The sequence below is a fragment of the Hevea brasiliensis genome, chromosome 12 (genome assembly GCF_030052815.1).
Source record: "Hevea brasiliensis isolate MT/VB/25A 57/8 chromosome 12, ASM3005281v1, whole genome shotgun sequence".
NCBI lineage: Eukaryota > Viridiplantae > Streptophyta > Magnoliopsida > Malpighiales > Euphorbiaceae > Hevea > Hevea brasiliensis.
Genome location: NC_079504.1, coordinates 31870156 through 31889051, shown reverse-complemented (window position 1 = coordinate 31889051; position 18896 = coordinate 31870156). Strand labels below are relative to the sequence as shown.

The 18896-nt window shown below is 27.2% G+C and overlaps 1 protein-coding gene and 1 long non-coding RNA gene across 2 annotated transcripts; one reads left to right on the top strand and one right to left on the bottom strand.

Moving 5' to 3' along the window:
• Nucleotides 1-2353: 2353 nt before the first annotated feature.
• Nucleotides 2354-4921, bottom strand: LOC110631585 (probable protein phosphatase 2C 74). Its single transcript, XM_021779457.2, has 5 exons — nucleotides 4095-4921; nucleotides 3803-3994; nucleotides 3229-3399; nucleotides 2946-3125; nucleotides 2354-2753 (listed from the first exon to the last, which is right to left on the bottom strand). Exons 1-5 carry the CDS (start codon nucleotides 4761-4763, stop codon nucleotides 2604-2606), a joined length of 1362 nt encoding a protein of 453 aa, XP_021635149.2. The 5' UTR covers nucleotides 4764-4921; the 3' UTR covers nucleotides 2354-2603.
• Nucleotides 4922-14210: 9289 nt separating this feature from the next.
• On the top strand, nucleotides 14211-18314 carry LOC131171093 (uncharacterized). Its single transcript, XR_009141828.1, has 2 exons — nucleotides 14211-14470; nucleotides 17778-18314. It is a non-coding gene; the product is annotated as an uncharacterized LOC131171093 (long non-coding RNA).
• Nucleotides 18315-18896: the final 582 nt, after the last annotated feature.

Here is an 18896-nt window from a genome sequence, read left to right as displayed (position 1 = left end):
CATCAAATTCAAATAATAAATATAACCTTTTTTTAAGACCAAATTAAAAATAGACCGATATAATATCATAGAGTTTGCCAATCTCATACGAAACCTTATTTAAAACAGCTGAATTGTGAGTAAAACAGAGCATGCAGATCTTAGATTTTATTTACCTTAACCTACCCCTAAATCCTAAAAATAAAAAAAACGATGAAAAATGAATTTCACAAAAAAAAAGGCTGCAAAAAGTAGGCAGATTTTTAGAAAATAAAAAAAAAAAAAAAAAAAAAAAAAAACAAAACAATCAAACAAAAAAAAATAAAAAAAAATACATAATTATTAAAAAAAAAAAGCACAAGATTTAGAGATTATTTCAAAAAAAATTAAAAAAAAAACAAAGAAAATCATGAAAAGAGACTAAAAACCCTAAGAAAAAAAATGAGAAACAGGTTAACAAAATGGAGGGCCCCAAAAATGGTCAACAAAACCACATCTGCATAAAAAAAAAAAAAAAAACTTAAAGAGAAGAGAGAGCATTTTTGTGAGAAAGTGACAACGCTATGTGTTAAATTATTATTTGGCTAAAAAGTATTATGTCAATTGAATAACGCTATCTATAAGTGAAAAAGACAATATTATTACTATAATTAAATTAAATTTATAATTTTCTATCTTCTTCTCTCTCCATTTTCATTTTCCCCTCCCATATCTTTCTCCATCTTCTGTTTCTCTCTCAAAACTTGTGTAACATCCTAGTGCTAGGGATGTGAGCACTACTTGGATAACAGAAAATAAGGATAACCTTATCTCGACTACCACAATAAGTTAACCATTTTAATTTAAACCAATGATTTAAAGCCTGAAAATTATTTATGTCTTAAGTAGGTAGGGTGTCACAACTTGTCTCTCCATTTTTCTCTCCACAAACTCAATTGATCAACCTCTCCTCCAATATCAAATCTACACTTCTAAACCCCTTATGTAATCTAAAATCCAAAACTACAATACGTCTCAAAATCGCTTTTAATATGTCTCAAAATTGCTCCAATGACTTAGAGCAAAATCAAAACAAAAATATGAAGAAATTGGAGGGAAATTTAAAGAAATTTCTTAAAAAAATTGACAGTATATATCATAAAAGCTTTAATGCAGCTTCCCCAATCGAATTTCAATCAAAAGGCAATTAATTTCCAAATGAATGGAGCTTTTCAATCCTTTGATGGCACTATTGAGATGGCTGATTCAATAGCAATGGGGGAGTTGGGTGGTTCAACGATAGAGAGAAGGAATAAAAAATTATCACTTGTTTAATTTATTTGGTTGGCCAAATATGCCTACCATTGGGTATTTACAGGTATCAGATACAGGTATCAGATCGGATCAAATCTTGATAAAATGAATTTTTGTAAAATATAAGAGTATTTAATTTGGTTATTTATTTTTAATTTTTAATTTAAGTATATTTTTTAAATTATGAGTCAAATTAAAAATAATTATTTATTTATTTAATAAAATTATTTAAAAATAATTTTTAAATAATTTAAATATTTAATTAAAAAATATTTAAAAATAACTTATTTTTTGAAATTACTACAAAAATTATAAAATTAAATATCTAATTAACTTCATATTTAAATAGGATGATTTTCACGAGTATTTTAATCATTCTTAAATAAATAATTAATATATTTTTTAAAATAAAAAAATAGAGTTATAAATAATATCAATATATAAAAAGTACTTTATTTTATTTTATTTTATAAAACTGATCGGTTTGTGAGAGAATCAAACTTCACCGCTTCATTTTCTTTTTATTGAATTAATTTATTAATTAGAAAAATCCTTCAACATTTTATTGAGAAAATCAAACATTCTGTTTAAAATAATTTTACTATTCACAATAATAAAATATAAAATAAAAGTATTAATTTTTCTATTTTGCAATCTTTTACATAATCTGAGGATATTTTGGATTGTCAATAGTATTAGTTTAAAAGAATTTAGAAATTATATTTACTAAAATTTAATTTAAAAGTAAAAAAATTAAATTTTAATTCGTGTATTAATATAAAAATTACTTAAGTAAGAAGAAGAGGTAGTTGAGAGTGTCAGTTTGACCCTGTCCACAAGTGAGTTGGGCGTTTCTAGGGCCTGATCCTTTAGAATCCCACATCATATGTAGAGTGTGCGTGTGTGTGGATTATATAGAAAAAAAAAAAGGCTAAAATTGCTATGATTTTAATAGCGCGATCAATTCCTATCACTAACTCGTACGTGCGTATGTTTTATCTATTAAAAAAAATCATTAAATTGAATTCTTTTATTTTTGAAATTTTCATCAAACACAAACATAAACCATAGAATTCAAATATAGTGTGGAAGGAAAAAAATTGGAAATTATTTAATCTTAATTAATGTACAAAAATAAACTCTCCTCTATTCTCCTCTCATTCACTCTCCTCTTCCTTTACAAAAATTACATCTATTAATTCTAGCCACATCTACCACTCCGATTCCTCTCCACCCCTTGAACAAATAAAAAAAATAAGAAAAAAAAGGGCAAAATCTCTCTACAACCAAATTATTAAAATAAATAAAAGTACAAAATCTGTAATTTGGTATTAATTTGGCAAGAAATTATGAAGGTTTATGACCATCACAGTTATATCATCCATATTGCCTCTGCCAAATGACATATCTACAAGCTTTTTGCAACTCTCCACTGAATTCCCGTCTCTTAGTACTACATCAACTGCTTCTTGCTCATTTACCTGCAACGCAAACTTTTCATAAACAGTTGGCTTTGACTAATACTCGAATTCCAGACCATATAGCCGTGAAGACAACTCTAATACCAATCAGCTTTATAAAACAATTAGTTTTTAAAACTCATGCAGCATTCTGAACATTCTATTTCAAGAATTGTATTTTATTTCTATTTCAAGATTGAGCTTATTAATTACCTTATCCCACAATCCATCAGAGGCCATTATCAAGAACTCGCAATCGGAAGTTAGTGGAAGACATTTAATTTCTGGATCAGAAATGACCCAATCTTTCAAATGCAGGTCTCCAATAGCTCTAGAAATGGCAAGTGAACCTTGAACTCTCCAAATTCCATTCCGGCAATGCACAAAACCTCCCTGAAAATGTTATATAAGCTTCACTGATTAGTATATATTCAATATGTAGAAAAGAATAATATATTAGATTTTTTATACAATCTTCATGCTTTACTGAACTTACAGAATTCTCAATGCGAAGCTTCTCATCTTCTCTGCTAAGACGGTGATCAACTGTTAATGTATCAGCTACTCCTTTTCGGCTCAAAACTACTCTACAGTCACCCACATTCGCTACGTGTAATTCTCCATCTTTCAACAGCGCACTAGCCACACAAGCTCCACTACTTACACCCTGCAAGCGTAAATCGAATACAAAATAAACATAAATTTCTAAGCACGCTTCATCTCTGATACTCTATAAGATAGATATTCGATTATTACAATTCTTTCTTATTTTTAATTTTTTTTACTATTGGGAATTACATATGGAATAATTAGTCACAATCCATCCCTTTAGATCTTTAACTAAATTGATTGTTTCAGGTCAACTCAATTATATATGAACACTTCAGTAAACATAATGTTGAATTTGTTATATGATCCTTTCCTTACTATATGTAAGGATGCCATTGAACAAGCAAATCAAAGATGTGAATGCCTAGTTGTATAACTTCCAGCTGTGTAATAGTTCAAATACAGACCAAGTCAAATTCATTTATCGTGTTTCACAAGTTCAAGTTGAAATTTTAAATTACCTGCTGGCTGAGAAACTCCCTATCTGTAACCAGGTAGCCTTGGCGAATGGCTTGTTCTAGTGGTTGATGATGATCATCATCTCCGTCCTTTCCTACATTTTCCAGGGCTTTTACAATGTTCTTTCCTAAATTTTCAGCTACATAGTCAGCTGCTGCACGGCCTCCATGTCCATCAATCACAGCAAAAAATGCCTGTAAATCATGTCAGAATTACTTAATCCTTTACATATAAATAATGAGAGAAAAAAAAAAAAAGAGATAGATAATCAATAAGGCCCATATATTTACGTACCTGCTTTGCATCTCCTAGAATATCAGTCATGATCCCATAACCATCTTCCATGACTTGTCTTCTACCTTTCTTGCTAGCCAAACAGAAATCTCTACCTTTATCCTCAAATTCCATATTCTCCAATTTCCTATCTTTCTCCCCAAATTCTAGTTTTGGATAATATTCTGGCAAAACCAGCCTTGCAGGTCTCTTCTTCAATTTGGTAGTACCCTTACTATTATTCTCTGCTGCATCCTTTTCCATTACCAAAGAATCCAATTCTTTACCTACTGGGCCACCTGCAGGATCGACACCTGGTGATGAATACCTATCATGCAAACCCTTTTGATATGCTTCAAAATGCAGATTTTCTTGCATGGATTTCTCTTCCATCTGCGTTTCATGATCACGTAATAAATTCACATCTTCTGAAACAATATCATCTTCTCGACATGTCGTCGAGATTAATGAATCTTGAAAAGACCGATCTTCTCCTCGATCAAGAACAAGCTGGCTGGTAATCCATGAAACAGGAGGAGGCGGAGGAGGAGAAGGCAAAGAAGAAGAAGAAGAGGAAGGAGAACTAAGACACAAAGAAGCCATTGAAATGGCTTTCCTAAGGCTTTGAAGAAAGTATATGAAAAGAGATATGATAGAGAAACCCCATAAGAAATCTTCTAAGTGTATCATTCTTCTTTGAAAAAAAATTTTGTAGGCGCAATATGTTTCTGTCAATACTGCATGCGATTAGTTGAAAGAAAATTAAGAAAAAAAAAAGGTATAAGAATTCAAGCAAGAAAGAACTTGAAAACTACTTATTATAGGGATGGATGGGAAAGGAATATTTGGAGAAACAAGAAATGGGTGATAAATAATGATGATAGACGGGTCAAAGGGAGATTATATTGTATTGTACTTAACGGCTTCTTTAAATTGTAGCGGAAAACGACAAAGAAAGAAACAGAAAAGGCATGAGAAGATTTTGACACTTTCAAAGGTAAGGAAATGGTCTCACAAATGATGTCGGGCTGGGAATTAATTGATATATATATATGTTGGTTTTAGGATTTGGTTTGTAATTCAATGCCTACCCAAGTGGGAAAGTATAAATTGGATGACTTGGTGAACAAAATTGTTTTCTTGGACGGCTTGAAATTGTCATCCTTTTCTTTTAGCTTAAGTTTAATATTATATTTGACGACCATACATGTCGGCCGATACTGAAGCCGCGATATTCTTCCTTTCAGCTTCAGAAAAATAGTTAAATAATTAAATATGTTTATACGTTCATATAATAAATTAATGGCATTAAAACTCAATCATATCTCTATACTTATTAAGAAAGTTTAATTTAATACATTTTTAATTTTTTTATCTAATTTAATTCAAAATTTTTAATTTAAACTCAATTTAATCCAAAAATCAATAAAGTTAAGAAATTAAGTTTCTTAATTTTTTGGCTTAAATCAATATATTTAGTTTCTAAATTAAGAAATTGAGTATATATATATATATATATATATTAGAAAAATAGTTAAATAATTAAATATGTTTATATGGTCACATAATAAATTATTGGCTTAAAACTCAATCACACTCCTATACTTATTGAAAAAGTTTAATTTAATAAATTTTTAACATTTTGTCTAATTTAGTTCATAAATTTTAATTTAAGCTCAATTTAATTCAAAAATCAAGAAAATCAAGAAATTAAGTTTCTTAATTTTAGGGATTTAAATCAAGATATTTAGTTTCAAAAATAAAGAAATTGAACTTATTGATTTTTTATTCAAATCAAAAAAATAAAGAAATTTTGTTTATAAATTTTAATTTTTGGTTATTCAAATCAAAAAAATAAAGAAATTTTGTTTATAAATTTTAATTTTTGAGCTAAATTGAGTTTAAGTTAAAAATTTTGAAATAAATTAGATAAAAAATTGAAAATAAAACTAAATTGAACTTCCTCGATGAGTGCATATGCTAAATTAAATATTTTATCATAAATTAATAATAATATATTTTAATTAATTATGAAATTTTAAATTTTTATTTAGATAGAAGTTAAATTAAAAAAAATATTAAATTGATTTTTTTATTTTAAAAAATTTTAATTGATGTCATGAAAATAAAATATACACTAATGTATATATCCATTTGATCAGTTATTGAATATTATAATATTAGGAAATTGTGCATACTCATAGTATCGAAAAATTATATAATAAAATAATGATTTAATATTAAAATTTAACAAGAAATGATAATTAAATAGTAATTATATACATATATAAATATAGTTACTATTTTAAAAAATAAAAATAAAAAATATAAGATAATTGTAAATTTTTGACACCCACTAATATATATATAAATCCATTTATTATATATAATCCATTTATTATATATATATATATATATATATATATATATATATATATATATATATATATATATATATATTATTAAATTATCATTTTATATAAAATATTTTATATGAAATAACTGCTTTATTGTATAATTACACACAATACCCCTTTGTTTAGAACCAAAGGAATTCACCAATATTTTGGCTGCTCGTGGCTGATCATAAACCTGTATATTATAACTGCAAATTATGTAAAAAAGAAAAAACCGTTCATTACATGAACTAGTTTAAAATTAAATAAAATATTTAATTAAAATAATATAATATTATATAAAAGGTAAAATTTCCTTTTGTATATATTCTTAGAAAATCATATATAAAATTTTAAAGCAAAAAATTGAACCAAATGAAATCTTTATAATGATTTAATTTTATTAAATAATTTTTTTATATTAAAAAAAAAAAACTGGACTGTACGTGGTACCTCTGAAACGACTTTAGACCATCCCATTTGAACACTTCTCGCTTGGCCTTGAATGATTAATAATAATAATAATAATAATAATAATAATAATAATAATTTTATTTATATTTATATTTATAATCATTTTTTATATGAATAAATAATGCAACGAAATTAATATTTTAAATAATTAAAAAAAAGCAGCTATTTATAAAATAGCATGTAAAAGAAGAGAATATTTTTTCTCAGATTTAGATAAACTATTATTAAAATATTAGAATTAACCAATTAACTAGTCATTCTTCCATCATCATATATTCCTTTGAATTTCTTTTCGTTTTTAATGCAGGACTCTTGACAAAGTCTAATGATTAAAAAAATAATTTTTATCTGTTTTAATATTTTATGTTTATCAACATTGAAATAAATAAATCAAATATTTTTCTTCTTCTAATTGAAATATATATATATATGTTCTTTACTTTAATTTAATTTAAGGGTTAATTGTAAAAAAAAATTTGAAATTTGATAATTTTTACAATAAAATCTTGAAATTTCTATAATTACTAATTAAACTATTACGTTTGATTAATATCTCAAATTGACCTCAATTATTAAAAAACTATTAGTATACTTAATAAGTCCCATGTTAATTGCCATATCATCAATGAAAATGCGACATTAGAAATCCTAAATTTGTGTTAATTGCTAAAAAAAATTATAAAGTTTGTCATTTTTTGTAATTAAACTCTGAAGTTTACATAATTATCAATTAAACCTTCATGTTTTATTGACACTTCAAATTGACTTGTCTGTCAATAAATTATTAGTATATTTCAACAAACCAAAAATTACAAGCTAAATTCTGTTTTGCAAATACAATTATCCTATCTCATTCTAATTAACATTCACATTCAAGCCAACACTAATAAAGCTTGTTCACTATTATTATATATATACATAACAAAATAATACAACTTTAGAAACAGAGTAAAATAAAATAAAATCAAATTCTTCTTCCTACGCACAATTAACTCTTTTTTGAAATAAACTATTTAATCCTTTAAATTTTTTTTGTCTTTCTCAACACTTCAACTCTACTTTGCATATTATTAATCATTTTTTTATTTTGACTACACTTTTTACTAAACTACATCTATTTTTTTAGTGATTTTATTGTAAATCTCATCTAACTCTGTAACTTTTTCTTAAGAGCATTTCTTTGTCGAAGTAAATGTGTAAGTAGCTCTTTCTCTTGGCCATTGCAAGGTGGATTAAATCACTAGAAAAAAGAACAGTCATTCTCCTAAATCAATTACTCATTAATATTAGCTATTAACAAACATATAAAGTATAGCTCCCAACTAAAATAGTTGAAACAAAGCTATTAATAATTACCTGCCAAGCACTATATATTAATGGTTTATTGATACTCAAGATAATTTGAGACATTAATCAAACGTGAGGGTTTAATTGGTAATTATATAATTTTCATACTTTAATTGTAAAAATTAGCAAACTTCATGATTTTTTTTTTTTACAATTAAACCTAATTTGGGATTTCATATATGACTTCTTCATTAATGATATGACAACTGACATATAATTTCCGTTAAGTATATTAATGGCTTATTGACAATTTGGTCAATTTGAGACATCAATTAAACGCGAATGTTTAATTGGCAATTATATAAACTTCAAGATTTAATTACAAAAACTAGGAAACTTTAGGGTTTTTTGGCAATTAACCCTTAATTTAATTAATATAATATATTAACTTATATGAATTCTTTAATTGTTTGAATAATGCAATAAAAATTAATATTTAAATTTATAATCTTAATTGGTGCAGTTTAATAAATATAAAATTTTCAATAACTTATGAAATACATTTAGCTATAAAACAAATAAAATTGATAAGTATGTTAGAACCAAACTATAGAGGGTATTTAGTTTGACTACTTACTTTTAACTTTGATATATATATATTATCTTGTGAGTCAAATTAAAAATAGGTAATTCATTGTTTGGTAAAATTATTTAAAAATAACTTTTAGATTGTTTAAGTGTTTAGTTAAAAGGTGTTTTAAAATAATTTAATAAGTTAAATTACTAAAAAAGATATGTAATTAAATATTATAGTTATTAAAATGAGAATAATATTGATATTTTTAAAAATTATTAGGATAAAATAGTCTTTTATTTGGTTAAAGAGCAGTTTCAAAGTAAATAGATAAATCATAAGTAAAATATTCTTATTTATAACTCTTGATATATTTTAAGTAAATTTTACAATTTATTAGATAAACTAAATACTAACATACTTATACTTTCTATTCATAAGTAAACTAGAAAATTGCCCGTATTAATACATGTGATTATTAATAATTTTAATATATAAATAATCTTAATTTACATATTTTTTATTTTAATATAAAGAAATTAAATAATATCTTAATTTTTTATTGATTATTTCATATTTTTTTATAAATTTTTATCTTTCAAATTTTTTATGAAGATTTCACAATAAAAAAATAAAAATATAGTAACATAATAAGAATATTGCTTAAAGATATAGTTATTTTTTATATATTTTATTTTTTATTAATTTTTTATCTCTCAAATTTTTTAATAAAAATTTTATAATAAAAATAATAAAATATTACTTAAAGATATAAAATTATTTGAAATTAGTTTAATTATATAATTATTTTTATTATTTTAAATATTAAAATTTTATTAGATATTTAAAAAAATTAAATAAAAAAACGCTATATAGTAATGCCATAAATAATGTCACCTTCTTACTTTATATATATATAAGTAAAATCAAATATTTTAATGGAAATATAAACAAATGTATACATATAGTCAATTTATGAATAAATCAGCTGTTTATGAAAAGTAATTGTGAGTATAAAAATATAAAATTAGAAACCAATTGTTCTCAGAGTACAAAGCATAAAATCCCAAAAGAGAATCTTCCTAGAAAAAAAAATTAGAAGAAAGCTAAACCCAATTTATATGATTGACATATTTAATTATAATAATAAGGATTATTTAATTTAAGAATATTTTTATATACTCATTAAAACTTATTTAACAGGCGTCAGATGTATAAAGTCAATGCTAATGCTAATTAATATAAAAGAGAAAACATAAGTCAACAAAATAATAGCTCACCGCGTGAAATAATGATTTTAACTGGTGTAGGTAGATCCAGCCGGGGTCGGTTCAGGTCTTGAACCGGACTGAGATTAGTTTGGATTAAATTTTAGATCGACTCGAGTCAATAATTTAATAGTCTGAATTGAAATTGGACCGGTTATAGGGAGCTGGTATTGGTCCCCTACCTTAAGCCTTGAATCAGAACCAAACAAGAATCTGTAATTCTAATCATTGGTTTTTGCCAAATTCAAATCAGATTTTTTCAATAGGTGGAAGCTTTAGAGAGTACCACTGGACCAAATCAATTTTGAATTGGAACCAAAATCTTCAAAAACTGAAATCGAAATTGCCTTAATCTAGACTAAAATCCAATCAGAATTAACTAGAAATAAGGATGACAATAAGTCAAATTTTTGCCCATGCTCAATCTGATCAAACCCTAATAGAACATATTTGGATAGTATATAATCTGGTTTGAGACTGGTTCGAGTTTGAAGAATAACAATCATGACGGGCTTGAGTTAAGTTCGGATTTTACATATTGGATATCTATTATCTGAACCCGTTTATATAAATATTTAATTAAATATAAAATATATATTTTTTATATAATATTTATAAATTTTCATATATTATATTTTATTTTATATAAAATGAAATTTAAATATTTTATAATATTATTAAAATTTTAAAATATAAATTATTAATAAAATATATTTTTTAAATTATTAATGAAAATATGTAAAATTAAGTAGATTTGAGTTTTTATTTTTAACAATAATCGAATTTAGGATAAATTTAAATAATTAATAATAAATTTTAATCAAATTTGAGATTATTCGAGTTTTTCAGAAGAAGATTAAATTTTATAGATTAGTTAACTTGGCAATGTTATTAGAAAAAGTTAGAGCAAGACATTAAGGGATTATCAGATACATAGTTTCCTAGAGAGTGAGAAACCTTATCTTGAAAATTGAATCTTCATTTATTTATTAGAAAAATAATTTAATATTAAATTAATTCTGAATATGGGATTATGTAGATAAAGAAAATATAATTTATAAATTTCATTCTAATGTTAAGAACACTTGCAGTGCTTATTATGATGACATAATCGTATAATAGTTAGCATTCCTATTTTTTAGAAGTCCATGTCTCTATCTATCTTTCTCATCATTTCTTCTCATTTCTCTCCTTTTTTTTTTCTTTTGATTTACTCTTTGGGTGATCGTCGATAAATGTTTTCATTAATAACTCTCAGATATTTATATCAATTTAATATATATATATATATATCATCTATCACTATTAATATATTTTGAATGAACAAATTTCCCATTTGAAATAGATTTTGTGCATATGTTATGGATATTATTTCCATGAGCGGTGCTATTTTATTAAATAAAAATTCAACTTTTGAAAAATTTTAATTTCCAAATAAGGGGATAATCATATTTTTATATTCTTTGTGATTTTTTTTATTTGTCTTTTTTGAAAGATATTTGAGAAATAAAGAACAAAAAAGAGAGAGAAGAGAATAAATGACAAGATAAAACAAAGGAGAGCAAATATTGTAGAAAGAGCAAGATGGGTAGAGCATTAAAAGGGAAAATTTGATCAAGGATAATCTATATATTTAATAGGTAAATTTTATTATATATTATATATTTTAATTTATTATTAAACAGGTTTAGATAAAAAAAGTCTTAAACAAAGAGATAATAGAAAGAGATAAGAAGAAAAATGGGAGAAGATGAAATGAGTGCACAATAAAAGATGAACATTTTAATCATTTCATATCATATTAATGATAAATTATCTTTAATTTAGATTAAAGGATGTTCTTTTCTTTTTTTTTTTTTTTTCTTAATAAAAAAGGACAATGAAAATTGAGAGATTAAATAATTATATAGTTGAGAGATCTTCTTTGTTGTTCGCTTTCCTTGACTTGCATGTCTTCTTCAATAACCGTCCAAAGTCAATTGGTAGGGCGGCGATCCTTGCTGACTATTACTTCTTATTTTTAATCAAGTCATGGATTGAGGCTGTTGATTCGTTACAGTTAGGGTTTAGCTCCAACGTTGAGCTTGTCCTGGTGGGCTTATTTTAGTTTATTTTTTAGAATTCTTCTGTTATGGACCCAAGCCTTTTTTTTTTTTTTTTAATTCAATGAAATATCAATCGTCATATAAAAAAAAAAATTGTCCTGAAATTTACCTAATAAATTTTGGGCCTTCTAAATAAAAATTATGACCAAAGCAAACCCAAACTCAGCTGGCCCAGATCTAAACAAAAATATCATATTGAAAACACAGCCCGATATTTTCCCTCCATGGGACCCACAACCACAGAACAGTTGGTTCTATCATTGACTAAAAAATTAAATGATAAAAAATAATTCTAATATTATTATTATTATTCTTAAATCAACGATAATTTAATTATTTATTAAAATATAATTATCAAATTTGATTAGAAAAATTAACACTTTAAAATTTTAGAATATATTTATGATAGTAAATTTAATTATACCAAGTAAAATTTTATCATTAAATATAATATTTTAATGCACAACGTATTTTTAAACTCGATAATAATGAAATTCAGGAAATATATTTATAACATTTAAATAGATTATAACGGATAATACTATGTAATTTGGGAGAAGACATTACACAATCCATCACGAAAAACAGCTCCAAAATGCAATTTCCTACTTTCTAACATTATTTCCAACCTCAATTTTGAGTGGTTAAGTCTCCATGTTCTCCAATTTTATTTAATTGTGCTAATTTCAATAATTTTAGTATTTAAATTGGAGTTTGGCCTAAATTATTTAAATTAAATATGTTGGATGATTTCTAAAATTAATTAAAGCTATAGTTGTTAAGATGCGCTGGATTGCATAAATGTTGAGTAAATTTAAGTTTTGGTTAAGGTTTAAGATATATTTAACATTTGATTAATGTCTTGGATGCATTAGAATGATATTTTGACAACTATACCTTTGCTTGGAGTTAATTATGGACATAAATCAATTAGGTTCCTATACTTAGGAGAATGTGGATAGAGGATGAGACGATTGCTTGTAGGCCATAAAAGGGCATTGAGTTTGTGTTTTGTAGCTCACATAGGGCTTTGCATATTTATAAATGGCTATTGTATTTACTTTTGCAGGGAAAAATGTTCTAATTATAGAGCTGAATTTAGCAGAATTATGGGAGTCCTTTCACTTTCTTAAGCAGTTTCCTTAACAATTCTGTCATGGTTTTCTTTGGTTTATATATGTATGTGAGAGAGAAAATATTGGGTAATGCGTATTGCATCTTTATTATTATTCTGGCACGCTAATGCATTCTGTTTATTAACTATGTATTAGTTAATATTAATTAGAGGCGCAAATTAATATGATATGTTATATATTTATTTAATGGATCATATAATTGTTATTTATTATTTATTGTCTCTATTAGCTATCTTGTACTACATGAAATGTTAAATATAGAGCTTTTCATTATGAAAATAAAATGAGATATAATTAAAATAAATAAAGAGGAAAGATACTAGAGCTTGAGGGAATAATTAATTTAGTGTATTCTCCTATCCTTGGATAAAACAAAGTAGAAATATTAGGCCTTGTTTGATTCAAATGAGCTACTTTCTGGTAACTCTATTTTTCAGAAAGTAAATTACGTAAGTACCTTATTTCTAAGTAACTTTCTGGAAAGTGGAGAAAAAATGGTGTTTCACTTTTCAGGAAGTGAACACTTACTCTAACCAAATAAGGCTTTAGTGTGTTCTCTGTCTCATAGGGGGGTTCCTACTAGGGAGTGAAAAATAGGATTTTTGGAAAATTCAAGGATCAAAATGGATATTTTTCGTTTAACGGGCAGCTGGCAGCTAAGGGTCACATGATGGACTTCTCAATTAGTTTAAACCGAAAAAAAAAAAGAAATAAATAAATTATGAGCTTTTGGGTGGAAAATTAACTTTTGGAAAGTTGAAGAACCAAAATGAAATTTGCTTAAAAAGGACTAGACAGCTGGCTCATTTTCTTCTCCAGGCCACGTGACTTTTATACAACAGCAGGTTCTATTAAAAAAAAAAAAAAAGGAAATGGAGAGTAGAAGAATTGGGAAAGAGGAAGAAAAGGGGAAGAAAGGAAAAGAAAGAAAGAAAGAAGGAGAAGAAGAGAAGGGAAGAGGGAGGAGAAGAAGAGAAGGGAAGAGGGAGGAAAGATGGCTGGATTGTTAGAGTTTCTCTAGCACAAAAGGACACCAACAAGGGGAAAAGAAAGAGAGTGGTCTGAAAAGCAAAAAAATTGAGAGACAAATGGAGAAGATGGTGAATAGGAGCAGAAACAGGAGTTGAGCAGGGACAGTAAATTTGTCTTCCTTCTAGGTGAGTTTGGTGCATTTCACTATTGATTTTTAGATATATTTGACATCTATATGTTTAAAAGTTATAGTTAAAATTTGGTAATTTTTCAACCATTGGATTTGGAGAAATAAATTGTTGAACATATGCTGTCTGCTTTTGAAATTCTGAATTTTGACTACTGAAATTCGAGGAAAATAAATAGTTAGGATGCTTAGAAAATTATGAAATTTGGTGAAGATGATCTTTAGGATATTGGGGCTGTTGTGCTAAAATTTGATGAATTTTGGACTTGTGGTGTATGAGATATAAATTATTTTATATGAGTTGTCTGAGTAGGAATTATTTCTAAAAAATTCATAATTTGAATGATTGGATAGATAATTTGATATCTCATGATGTAAACGCAATTTGATGCCAAAAATGGTATAGATGTTGTATATAAATGTCTTGAATATATAGTTAAAATTTGGAATTTATTTGACAGTTAAAATATTTTATATAAATTTGAATGTACATAGTGTTAAATTAGGTATTAAAGATTGGGTTAAGTTGAGTAAGTTATTTTGTTGGAACTAAAATTATTTTGAGATGGGTTATGAAGTTGTTCAATTATTAAGTGATTGTAGAATATTTTTGAGAAATAATTATATGTGTTTAGTTGGATTTTAGTGATATGAACATATTTTGAATATTTGGGTTTAAAATGGTGGTATGTATGATTCCTATGGGTTCTTTAAATTTTATATACTTGGTTAAGAATGGAAAATTTATATTTGTGAATGGTTAAGTTTGGAGTGAATGTGAGCATTAGTAGTTGGAAAAATGATTTGATGTTGTTGTTACCAATTATAATTGAAGGAAGTAAAGAGCATTAAAATGGAAATTTGAGTTTATGGAGGAAGTGGTGGTGAAATTGTGATTTTAGTTATGCTAGTTAATATGTTGATATAATTTTGGAGTTGTGGATTTGAGTTTTGTGACAGAGAGTTTAGTCTAATTTTAAGACAAGATATTGTCGAATTTTCATTAGATTATTAATATGAAAAGTGAAGCATGTGGTTGATTTTGATTATTGGATTATTGATTTTCTAGAAGGAGCTTTTGAGTATGGTTTTATATGGATGGAGATGTGATATTTGTGAGTTAGTACTTGTAGTTAGGTGAGTGGTATTTTACAATATATAGCATGAATTTGCTTTTTAATAGATTCTTGTTCCTTCAAAAGTTGTGATTTACTTCTAATATTATTTGTTATATTCTGATAATTTAATTTCTCATTTTGATTCAATTTGATTCTTTTATATAATTGTTCATTATTATTCAAATCTTATTTCATGCATATTAACAAATCTAAAAAGAGAGTTAAGAGATTATAAGAATGGAAATGGTAATGAGATTAGTAGCACATTATGGAGCGCTAGCAGCAAAATTTAGCAAATATGATTTAATATTTTAGAATTACGAGAAATATGATGAGAATGTGGATTAGCATGATGGTTTATTAATTATTTAGCTACTTTGGGTAGCAATGAATTTTTATTCAGCATAATTATGTTATTGGAGATTGTGAGTTTGATGGTCTATGGTTTTGACAATTATGATATGCCTTAGTATCACTATAAGTTATTGAATTGTATTTAGCATATTTGCTCTCACTAGAGGGACGCCGGTAGTTTAATTTTTGCAGTAGGAAAGGACTGCCCATAGAGAGGTGGAGTCACCACTGCGAGGTTAACATAGTATATATATGATTTTGATATTTATTTTCATATCTTGGCATATCCTTGAATGTCGAGAGCCATTTATCGATATTTTTACATATGTGAGGAATGATTGGAGACTAGAAAGAATTTAATTTGAGATTGATATGGAGATTTTAGAATTTGTATAGCATGCGGTGTGGGGTTGAATTAGAGGTAAAAGATTTGCGGTCTTACAGGTATGAAGATTACTGATGAAATTGGGACTTACTTTGGGGTATCCCATCATCTAGGGTAGGGTTAACAAACATGTGTTTAATTCTTTGTTTACTACGGTGGACAATTATCAGGTAGGTTGGAAAATGAATATACTTTTGTATACTTGTAGAGTGACATCGGTTAAATCTATTCTTTCCTAATCATCTTATGCAATCTCTGTAACTTCCTTGAGCTGTGTTTGATGAGTTTGATATGAAAGTTTGTAGTTTTATATGGGGAGGTAGAGATGGTAAGTAGAGAGCGCACTTAGCCAATTGGTTGCAGCATATTAGTGCAAGAAAAGTTGAAGGTTTAGGTATTCGTACCTGCAGGCAAATGAAATCTATTTTTTGGCAAAGATGGGATGGCATTTGCTAAAGGAAGAGGAATCATTTTCGGTAAGAGGAATCATTTTCGGTTGAGATATTGTGGGCTAAGTATGTTGGTGTAGGGTTGGGTTGGATGATTTTGTTAAAAAAAATGTTGCCTCTGTTATTTGGCATGTTATGGTTAATAGTACTTTTTTTATAGTAAGGTTACTAATAAGTTGTTTGCAATGGTTCCCTTACTAGTTTTTGGTCGGATCTTTGGATAGGGGATCGTTCGTTGGAGTTTTAGTGACTAATCCTATTCCTTTTCATTTGAAGTCCCTTATGTTTGGTCATTTTTGGGATGGTCTTTCTTCGAAATAGGATATGATTAGGTATTTCTTACCTAAATAAGTCTGCCTCCTATTAGAAGCTCATTCTCTTATCTTGGATGTGAATGCATTGGATCAAGTTGCATGGAAAGGGACAAGAATGGTTCTTTCTCAGTCAAATATGCTTATGCTATACAAAATGCTAATGTTGTTTATGTTCCTAACGCTTTGTGGCGCTTAGTTTGGAAATTGCAAGTTTCACAAAGAATTCAGACGTTTATTTGGTTATTGTTGCTTGGGAAACTTGTATTATGTGGAGAGACATTAGAAAGGTTTCACTAATGATAAGGGTTGCATACTCTGCGGTGCCCAAGAAGAATCTCTTACTCATATTTTCCAAGATTGCTATGCAGCTCAGGATATTTGGTACATGGTCTGGAATGTATCCACCTTGCAATAGTTTCTTGATATGTCCATCTCTGATTGGTTTATGCACTTTGGTGGTTTTTCTACTAGGCATGGTTATGTGTCTTCTCCTATACAAATTCTTTGCATGTTCTTTGGTGGATATGGCGATGGAGAAATGACTTTGTGTTCCATCGAACCATTTCTCCTAGTTCTTCGAAACTTGCCATTTTAAAGACTTAAGTTGCTTCCAATCACTCTGCTTGGTGTTCTTATACTTCTCTTCTTATGAGTAGATCTATTATTGTTGTTTTGTGGATTCCAGGCGTTGGATGGGTCAAATAAACATTGATGGTACCTCTAAGGGTTATCCAAATAGAGGTGGTGGTGGAGTTTTTACTGTCTGATTGGGAATCTATACTTCTATCCTTGTAGAGCTTCAAAGTCTTCTTCATGGTTTATGCATGGCTTAGGATTTGGGCTATAGAAAACTCTTTGTAGAGTTGGATTCAAAAATTATCCTTGAATTTCTCGCTTATGCTAAGGTATGTAGCCTGAAGTTTGTGAATGTTCTTTCGTAGTGCAAGGAACTCCTTCGCCATCCTTGGCATGTGCATTTGGATCATTGTTATCGGGAGGCCAATGCTGTGGCAGACAAGCTTGCCAATCTTGTTGTGTTTGCCTCTCAAGGTTCTTGTTGTCTGCCTACCCCTCCTAGGGTGGTTGTTGATTTGTTGCAGTGTGATCTTCATGGTTTAGCATGGCCAGGGACTGTGCCTATCTCCCGTTAAGATTGTTCCTTTCTGGGTTTTGCACCCTCCTTTGTATTGATATATATATATATATATATTTTAAGTTTGAATATATTTGTTATCAATGCCAAATAAATCTCCAAGGTATTATATATCTCCAAGGTATTATATATCTCCAAGGTATATATAATAGAGATTAAGGCTTGCTATAAATTTTAATAGCCTTATGCTGATTTAAATCCTAGCATCAGGCCTACTTAGAAGTTTGGATCGTAACGTCAACTTTTAAAGGTATAACACTCCAACTTAATAAGTACAAGCCTAAAAATTGAAAAGGTTACTCTGAACTGCTTAGCTAAATAAGCACTATGTCTCCATTTAAATGAAAAATTAGGGAGACTCCCACAGTAGGATAATGTAGGATATTTGTGCACAAAGTATTCACAGAAGATATAGAAACATCAATTTGAGCAACGACACAATCCATGTATATATATTTAAAAACACAAAAAAAAAAAAAAAAAAAAACATGTTGAGCACAACAGCCAGCAAATCAAGATAACATTTGCAAGGAGAAACTGAATCCCAAAAGAAAAAAAAAAGTAACAAAAGAAGTATAAAATTGGGTCTCCTAATTGTCTTCTCTCAATAGAGGCCCATGATGGTGTCCTTGCACTTTTGCATGGTTAAAC

What these genes read in the sequence shown, in the direction of transcription:
- LOC110631585 (XM_021779457.2), bottom strand. Translation starts at nt 4,763, where the DNA reads ATGATACACTTAGAAGATTTCTTATGGGGTTTCTCTATCATATCTCTT. An exon ending in AGCTTCGCATTGAGAATTCT is followed by an intron (nt 3,126 to 3,228) that starts GTAAGTTCAGTA and finishes TAACATTTTCAG; the next exon opens with GGAGGTTTTGTGCATTGCCG. An exon ending in CTGATGGATTGTGGGATAAG is followed by an intron (nt 2,754 to 2,945) that starts GTAATTAATAAG and finishes TTTGCGTTGCAG; the next exon opens with GTAAATGAGCAAGAAGCAGT.